The 9,023-nt window shown below is 52.0% G+C and overlaps 1 protein-coding gene across 2 annotated transcripts; it reads left to right on the top strand.

The window, feature by feature from the left end:
* The first annotated feature begins 3,091 nt into the window (after positions 1-3,091).
* TNFSF9 (TNF superfamily member 9) lies at positions 3,092-7,005 on the top strand. 2 transcript variants are annotated; one of them, XM_081504596.1, is made up of 3 exons: positions 3,092-3,369; positions 4,016-4,049; positions 5,191-7,005. In XM_081504596.1, exons 1-3 carry the CDS (start codon positions 3,106-3,108, stop codon positions 5,646-5,648), a joined length of 756 nt encoding a protein of 251 aa, XP_081360722.1. In that variant the 5' UTR covers positions 3,092-3,105; the 3' UTR covers positions 5,649-7,005. The 2 variants fall into 2 exon arrangements, with proteins under 2 accessions (XP_081360722.1, XP_081360721.1); XM_081504595.1 differs by having other exon boundaries at positions 3,095-3,369; positions 4,013-4,049.
* The last annotated feature ends 2,018 nt before the right edge of the window (positions 7,006-9,023 follow it).

Here is a 9,023-nt window from a genome sequence, read left to right as displayed (position 1 = left end):
CCATGGGGTGCTAGGCAACTGATGCTGAGAGCTCCATGGTGGGCGGAGCTGTCTATGTCAGATGTCCCGACCACAACGATGCGTCATGGCGCTCCCTGGCTGCGGCCTGCACCTTCCCCAGGCTGCCAGGCCTTGTTCCCCCACCCTGGAGGGGGTGTACAGAAATCGGCTAAGCCCCTTGGCATCTAGAGTTTAGAAGTCACTGGAAGTCCTTGACTGTGACTTTGACTTGTGGAGTCTGTTTTTTTTAACTCCAGCCATTGGAATTGTAGAAAACTCAGTGATCCAGCTTACCTGGAATGAGCCTTTGCCATGGGCCTGCCACTGCTCATAGCAAGTTCTCAGCTACCCTTTGAGATTTACTCTTATTCCCATTTAGCGGATGTGAAAAGTGAGGCTCAGAGAGCTGAAGCAGCTTGCCCTAGACCACAGCAAGAAACTGGAGGGCTGAAATGCAAGACTGTTAGAGCGGGGGCAGCAAATTTTCCACTGAGAGACCAGAGAGAGTAAACATTCGGGGCTTTGTGGGCCAAACAATCTTTGTTGTAACTACTCCATTTGGCTGGAACATTGCAAAAATCACCACAGACTGTATGGAAACGAATGAGTGTGGCTATGTGCTGACACAATTTTATTTGTGGACACTGAAATTTGAATTTCACATGATTTGCACCTGTCAGGAGTCTTCTTTTGACTTTTCCCAGCTGCTTCAAAATGAAAACACACAAAATGTCAGTGGACTGAGGTTTTTCCACCTCTAGAATCCATGCTGGTAACTATTATACTTCATTCATTCCTTTATTCAATAAATACTATCAAAGCCTAGAATTTTCTAGGTACTGGAGGTAGCATGGAAACCAGGCAGGTGAAGATATTCCTCTTTGGGACTTAACAGTTTCTTGGGGGAAAACAACCATGAGCAAGTAAACAAACGAACAAGAATATCTCACGTGGTGGAAACTGCTAGTAAGGAAATTTCAAAGGGTGATGTAACTGGGGCCCAAGAGAGAGACACTTTCGTTTGGGTTGTCCGAGATGGTGCCTGGGAGTTCTCTGAATTCCTCTTTTTCGTCAGCTCAGGCAAACCTTGTCTGTGAGCTGCCTTGGGGTGGGGTTTAATAATAAACAGAACGGCCCATGGCCTGTGAGCTTCTTGGCAGAGCGATGGTATCTGGTGAAGCCTCTTTGTCCTCAGAATCTTTGTATCTATCTTCCTGGCTGGTCAGATTCCTCAGAGAAAAGATCCCACCATCCCCATCTTTCAGGTCCTGGCTGCTGGGTAGGGGGAGAGGGTCAAGGTGGGACAGTTTCAACTCCTGCATTCAAGTTCACACATTTGATTCACACATGATCCTAGTATGATTCTTCCATTATCAACTGCATTCCTCCCACCAGAAATGTTGAGATTTCTGTGGTCTGGAGGGAAAAAGAAAGCAACCAGGAAACGGCTGTGTTTCCACCCTACCGGGGAGCAGAGCTGGTATCTCATTTGGGAATTTACTTTTAACCAACACTTCTATTTTAGCTGCCACCCACCACATCTCTTTTGGAGTTGTCAGGAGGTCACCAATAACTGAGGCGTGAGACTCGGTGGTTGATGGTGGTATTTTGCTAGCGAATGTGTATTTGGCATTCCACCCCACGGCTGACAAGTTTTGGTTTAGGTTTTAAAACAGTCCCTTAAGTATGGCTGCAGTGGGATTTTGGGACACCGTAAAAGTAGGCGCTGGACCTTAATTCATCCTCTTTGCTCAGAAGGACAGCTGACCGCAGATCTAGGGGAAAGAATATTCCAGGCGTAGGGGACAGCAGGTGCGAAGGAACAACCTTGGTACAACGCAGTGGATTCTTCAACTTGGGCAAGTGTCAGAATGTTCTGGAAGGCTCCTTCAGACACTGACTGCAGGGCTTCAGTTCCCAGAATGTCAATAGGTCTGGCTGAGGTGCTAGAATTTGCAGAGCTAGCAAGTCCCCAGGTGATGCTGGTTTGGGCACAGCGCTTTTTTATAAACCGCTAGTATTAACGGAAGCGTTTTACACCTAGGTGTCAACAAGAGCCAGTATCATTAGTGTTTTTTCCTTTTAATTCCCTAGAGAGGCTTAATACAAGGTTGAATACAGGGCCGGTATCCGATCTTTGTTCAGTTGAACCAAAACACCCCTCCCCCATTTCCTGGGCTGCTGGTAGACTGGTGAGATCAATTCCCGGGTCCATTCTCCCTTGCGCTATAGGGGAAGTGAGACCTGAGGAAGGATGGCGAGGTCCACCCTGCTGGTCTGGGCAGAGCCGGGCTTCTGTGGGAGCCCAGGGCTTTTCTAGGGCTGGCCATCTGTCAATCCACGGTTGCTTCCTCTTTTAGGGCAGAGTTTTGGCCGCATCTCCCCTCCTCCTCCCGCCCCCGCGGACACCACGGGAGCGCGAACGGGAAATTTGAGTTTCCTCCGCCTCACTCAAGGTTGTCCCTTTCCTACAAGGGGAATTTCTCCACTTGGACTCTCCAGCCTTTTGCTTGTGGGGTCCAGGGAGCCCCTGACGGGAAGCGTCTAGGTGGGTGGGTGGGGGCAGGCCAGGGAAGGTCCGGGGTCCCGGGAAAAGAGAGGGAAGTAGAGGGAGGACTGAGCAGGGCACTTGGGGTTCCATTGGGAGGACTTATGCTCCAAAGGACAAGCGGGCTGAGGCCTGGCTGTTCTTTGACACTTCCGAAGAAGTGCTGAGTTTAGGGGAGCCCCGGGGGAGCCCCAATGCTGAGGGGGGCGCTAGGGAGGGATAAGAAATTGGGAAAAGAGACAAAAGAGAGAAGCAGAAACCGAAGAGATAACCAGGGAGATGCAAGAGAGATAACTGGGGATCAAGAGGATTTGATGGAGCAGAGCGTGGAGAGATACACAGAGAAAAGAAAACGGAGAGAGATTCAGGGAAGAGAAAGTTGGGGAAAGTTCGGACCGAAGGTGGAGGGGGCGGGGCGGGGCCGCATGGGGCGGAGCAGGCGGGAACCAACCTACCCAGCGCGTCGCTGGGATCCCCACGGGCCACTCCCCGGAAAGCAGGGCTTAGCTATAAAGGGCCGTGCGCCGGACCCGGCTCGCAGCCGCCCGCAGCCGGCCATGCACTCCAGCACACTCGTCACCCCGGACCCCGAGGCCCAGCGGTCGCCCGCGCCCCCGGGTCGCGCCTGCAACCCGCTGCCTTGGGCTCTGAGCGCCGCGCTGCTGCTGCTTGCCGCTGCCTGCGCCACCTGCGTGGTGCGGGTCTGGGGCATCCCCGGGACCCCTGCCTCGCCGGTTTCCAGTCCCGCGCCCAGCTCGATTCTCCCTGTGGGCCTGGAGCAGACTTCCGACCCCCACGCCCGCCTCCCCAACTCTCCGCAGGTGAGATACTGCCAGATCTGGACCCCAAGAGAGACCCGTACCCAGCCCCGGGACCCCTTCTCCATCCGCGTCCCCGCCTCCCGCAAGGTCTTTTCTGCGTCCCAGGCCGAGGGTGGAGAGACCCACCCCCCGTCCTTCTTGGATTTCTGAGGGCACCAATTCTTTATCCAGGTCTCTAGGGGGGCACCATTCTCAGCCTAACACCCCGTGAGACCCCATCTGCACCCCGGGCTTCAGATGGGGACCGTTTCACCAACGCGCACCCCGAGGGACACTGTCTGCAACCATCGGCGGGTTTCCCTCTTCTTTCGTAACTTGCCGAGAGCCTCGGTTTTCTCCCGGACCCTTAGGGTATCCTCCTTTCCCTCTCAAGACTCCGCAGTGTCAAGCCCCCTAGAGGGACTGTCTCCTCATTGCCCTCCTAAGTCCTCAGGGTCCTCTCCTTGCAGACAGCCAGGGCTGGGGCAGCGTGTGTGTGTGTGCGCGCGCGCTCGGGGGGCGGTTCTTTTGGAACGGGAAGGGAAGGGATCATAAGGACTCTAGGCTCAAGGCCTGCGAGGATCCCGGGGACCCCGCTTTCCAGGGGGCTGCGTGTTGCGAGTGGGAGGGCCTTTATCCACTTTCCGTTTGTCATTTCTCTCAGCAGGGCGTGTTCGCGCAGCTGGTGGTGGCCGATGGTGGTGAGTGACTCCCTAAAGACGCGGGGGAGCGGGGGTTGGGGAGGGCGCACTAAGTGGGAGAGCTCCGGGAGTGGGAAGCCTCCCCCCACCCCACCCGACCCAATCTGACCCTCTTTCCCTTCCTTCTCTGAAAAGCTCCCCCTACCCTCTTAGAACGTCGGCCGTCCCTCTCCGGGTCTCCTCTTCCTCTGACCTCCATCTGTGTCCACCTCAGACCCCCGCCCTCTTAAGGCTGGGCCTGGATCCGCGCAAATCTCAGCCGGGTCGGCTCCGTCCTACTGGACTCTGGGAGATCCGGACCCCTCCTCCCCAGCCCTGTTTCCCCTCCTTCACTTCTGGAAACCCTGTTTCCCACTCACTTCCCTTCCCCCCTTTCGGAGACCCTCCTCCTCCTCCTCCCTCTTCTGGAGACTCTTTACCTGTTCTCTCTGCCCCTCCCTCTCCCAGACTCTCCTCCTCACCCTCCCTCTGCAGACGTCCCCCTTTCCTCTCCCTTTTCTGGGGACTCTTCTCCCTAGCCCTTTCCCTTCCCCTTCCGGACTCTCCTGCAACCTCCTCGCGTCTCTTTTAAGGAGACCTTCACCCCATCCTCTCCTCTCTTTGAAATTCCCTCCTTCTTCATCCTCCACCCCTTTCTCTCTCCTGTTAGCTTTCCTCTAGGATCTTCGCTCCTTCCTGACAAGCTTCCCTTCCCCGCCCGCCTCCTTCTCTGAGTCCCTCCATTCTATCCCTTCTCCGCCAGCCCCCTCTCTCTCCAAACCCCTTCCTCCCATCCCTAGGAGCCCCCTTTCCCCTCCATCATCCTTTCTGGCATTACGTGTCCTCCTCCTCCTGGTTCCTGGAAGTCTCTCTCCCTCCACCGACACCCCCTCTCACCCCTCCGCTTCCTCAATCTCCAGCTTTCTGAGTCTCTCCCCTCTCCATCCCCCAATCCTTTCCTCCCTTCTTAGCCCCTCTTTCCCCTCCTCAAGCCCCACCTCCCTCTGAGACCCTTTTCCTTCTCTGAGTTCCCTTATCTTTCTCACACACCCCTCCCCACTTTTGCCTCTCCCTTAGAGCCGCCCCCCCTTTCCCAGGGCTATGCTCCCCGCCCACCAGCTATGCACACCTGCTCAGTGTACCCCACCTTCCCCTCCCACAGCACAGCTGACGGAAGGGCCGGTGCAGTGGCGTAGCGAGCCGGGGTTGACAGGTGTGACTCTGGCGCCAGGCGTGCGCTATAACAAGCGCACCCAAGAGCTGGTGGTCCCCGAGGCCGGAGTCTACTATGTTTTCTTGCACCTGACCCTGAAGCGCGTGATGGCCAGCAACCACAACAACTCCGACTCAGTCTCCGTGGCCTTGGACCTGCAGCCTCACCTAGCCGGGGCTGCCCTGACCCTGACCTTGGACTTGCCACCCCCACCCTCGGGGAACTCAGCAGCTGGTTTCCGGAGCAGCTTGCTGCACCTGGATGCAGGGCAGCGCCTGAGCGTTCACCTGCGCCCGGCGATCCAGGAGCCTCTCTCCTGGCAGCTCTCAGCCGAAGCCACGGTCTGGGGCCTCTTCCGCGTGGCCGCCCAAGTCCCCAGTGGACTCCCTCTGTCAAAGCTCACGTGACCCCAGGCCTAGGTGTCACCTCCTGGAACAAGACTGCATCTTCCCTTCCTTCGTTGGGGCCCCAGGTGATGGGACCCAGCTCCTCTACCTCACTGGGCTGGCTGGGAGTCAGTGCTGCTGACCCCCCTCCTCCAGGATCCTCTGGGTCCCTCGGTATTTATTCTGAGCTGAGCTCAGACATTGTACATTATATTAATTCATTCAACTGATATTTATTGAGCTACTTCTCCATGCCAGGCACTGTACAGGGCTAGAGAAATAGGAGCAAATAAAATAGACCCCCCTCCCCATCCTTATTTATGTTAATATGTGAGAAATAGAGACTCATTTCCAACTCCTCTCCTCCCCACTTCCATGGGACTCATGGGGCTAACTTGTGGGGGGGTGCATCCAAGTATCTATGCTGCGTGAGCTTTATTCACTCATGCAAAATTTATCAGGCACTGTTTTAGGTGTTGGGGATCCAGCCAGGAACAAGATAAGACAAAACCTCCAGCTTTTGCCAAGCTGATGGTCTAATATGCTGGCTTACACTATGACTGTGTGTGACCTTGTGTAACTGGGACATACGGGAGGGTGTGAGGTGGTACCTGATGCTGGATAATAAAATATTTTTATATATTATGACTGCTATGTATTGTACATTTACTAGGCAATGTAAGTTATCTTGAGGCTTCAAACTGCCCTGTGCCTTAGGCATGGGATTTTTGTTATTCTTGTGATATTATTTCTATGCCCTTGAGATAGTTTACCTCTACTGTATCTGGCAGTGGAAATACTGTGTAATTCCGTTTTGCAGGACATTGCTTGCCAACTCTGTGTTCAGTGTCACCACACTAGTAACTTAAAATGGACCATGGTGATGGTATTTACACTAGGGGAAGCGGCAAAGCTTACAAGTCCGATTTGATGTATTGTTTGTTGATTGCCTACACTCAAAAGTGCTGGGAAAACAGATGTTCACCATGTAGATGACACTTATGTGGGTTTTGTTTGTAACTGTTATATTGTGACTAGCACACAAAAAAATTGAGGAAGTCTTTCTATAGTGCTGTCAAACCATTATCTGATTTAGCAAAGAAGTTCCAAGCATCATCAAAAAGCAAGTGAAGTGTGAACACACATCTTGATTGTTTCGTTCCATCTCAGTGTCTAGAGGAAAATATCAGCCTCCATTCGCTTTCTCACCTGCAAGCATAGATTGGCTTTGGGTTACAAGAGTGGAAAAAAAAACGAGAAAGGCGTTCTGTGACACTCAGTTTTGGCTGTATGGAATTTGCAGTGGGGAGTATCTTATTTTATCGCTGGAGGTCGCATGCTAAACATTTATGCCAATAAAATTTACAATAAATACAGATGCAATTCTCTCCTTTTTAAAAAATTTATTTTTGTTTATTCATTTTGCAGCATTGGGACTTAGTTGCAACACTTGAAGATCTTTTGATCTTTCTTTGAGCACGCGAGATCTTCAGTTGCGGCATGTGGAATCTAGTTTCTTGACCTGGGATTGAACCCTGGCCCGCTGCATTGGGAGCATGCAGTCTTAGCCACTGGACCACTAGGGAAGTTCCTCAGTTTTCTACTTCATGAGAGCTGGTTGTTAAACATTTGCTAGCACACCACTGTCCTGACCAGTTCTCCCAACCCTGCTAGTTTTCCCATCATGAAAATCTGCCCCTTGGCCCATTTAAACCAGATGGACCTTGGCCCCTGGGGTTTGGGTGGATAGGGAGGTTTCCATAGAGCAGGTGACCTTGATGGGGACTTAAGAGGAGGGGTGGAGGTGAGGAGGAAGGGGAAGAGCTTTGCCTGTGCTAGACAGCCAGCAGGGTGTGTGATGGGCAGTGAAGATGAATTTCATTGCCTGACCCATCTCTGCTCTTCAAAGAGTTCCATTCCCCACATCCCTTTTGAGTAGGCAGAACTGACATTGAACTGACAACCATGAATATGGGCATGAAAGTGAAAATGTTAGTTGCTCAGTCATGCTTGACTCTTTGCGACCTCATGGACTGTAGCCTCTGTCCATAGACTTCTCCAGGCAAGAATTCTGGCGTAGTTTGCCATTCCTTTCTCCAGGAGATCTTCCCAACCCAGGGATTGAACCCAGATCTCTCACATTGTAGGCAGATTCTTTACCTTCTGAGTCAACAGTGAAGTCTCAAATATGGGCATACCTATCATTAAATTATTAAACCAGCTCTATGCTAATTGGCAAATACCTATTACTCCCCAGCCCTCTTTGTTGGAAGCTTCCTCTGGACCCTAGATGGCCCTGATAACCCAGGATCCAAAGTGTTAACACTGAGTGCACCCCTGGGATTGGTGGGGGAAGGGAGTAGTCCAGGGGCCAACTTTAAATCCGATTGGTCAATCTCTGGCTGCACTGGTTGTTTCCAATTTTAGCATGGACCCTGGCACCAGGTGGTGCCACTTCTCTGGCACAGTTGATTGGTCAGAGTGGATACGTGACTCAAGCCGGGCCAATCAGATCTCCTTGGCAGGAATGCAGCTGCCTGGCCCCCTGCTGATCTTGTTAGTCAGTAATTGGAAGCTGTATGAGAGAGAGGCATGGAAAGGCCCAGGGCAGAGAGAGATGGGAGGGGATGTGTAGATGAGAGCACAAAACCCTCGTGTCACAGAGGACCCACCTAGGTTTCCTGTTTGTGCATGCCCAGTCCCTCAGTCTTGGCCGACTCTTATGACCTCATGGACTATAACCCACCAGGTTCCTCAGTCCATGGAATTTTCCAGGCAAGAATACTGGAGTGGGTAGCCATTCCCTTCTCTAGGGGATCTTCCCCATCCAGGGATTGAACCCATGTCTCCTGCATTGCAGGCGGATTCTTTACCAACTGGGCTTGATATCAGGGAAAGCACTGAGTCGGTGATGGCATCCAACTGAGAGAGTTAATTCTCAGGTAGGTTGATAAGAAGCCTGGGGTCCCGGAAGAGGAGAAAGGGGTCTGGGGCTCTCAAGGAGGAGAAAAGGACAAACTTTTTTTTTCTACATTCCTTTGTCTGTCACATAAGATGTTATTTTCTTTAAGCCCAAAGCTGATGATTACACAAGAAACAGCTCATCTTAAGATCCATACTAAGGATTATTATATAACAACAATGTTTCTCCTTTTTAACAAGAATCTTTTGGCTAATCTTGTTATTTTCCATGGGAGTGGTTCTGGTAAGACCTTTCTATTGTTAATTCTAATCTTTTTAATTTAAGATGTATGTTGTGGGAATTGGTCTGGTAAAAGTATATAAGGCCTTGATAAGACTAATAAGGGGGAACTCTCCATCTCCCTTCTGATGTCAATGTCAGAAGCTTTCTCTGTCCTTTTTATACTTTAATAAAACTCTCCTACACAAAAGCTC

This window comes from Giraffa tippelskirchi, chromosome 6 (genome assembly GCF_054371585.1).
Source record: "Giraffa tippelskirchi isolate mGirTip1 chromosome 6, T2T-mGirTip1v1.2.pri, whole genome shotgun sequence".
In the NCBI taxonomy this organism is placed as follows: Eukaryota; Metazoa; Chordata; class Mammalia; order Artiodactyla; family Giraffidae; genus Giraffa; species Giraffa tippelskirchi.
The sequence above is the reverse complement of the archived record's forward strand: the minus strand, read 5'-3'. Positions and strand labels throughout refer to the sequence as shown.

What these genes read in the sequence shown, in the direction of transcription:
- TNFSF9 (XM_081504595.1), top strand. Translation starts at nt 3,106, where the DNA reads ATGCACTCCAGCACACTCGTCACCCCGGACCCCGAGGCCCAGCGGTCG. An exon ending in GCCTCCCCAACTCTCCGCAG is followed by an intron (nt 3,370 to 4,012) that starts GTGAGATACTGC and finishes CATTTCTCTCAG; the next exon opens with CAGGGCGTGTTCGCGCAGCT. An exon ending in GCTGGTGGTGGCCGATGGTG is followed by an intron (nt 4,050 to 5,190) that starts GTGAGTGACTCC and finishes CCCCTCCCACAG; the next exon opens with CACAGCTGACGGAAGGGCCG.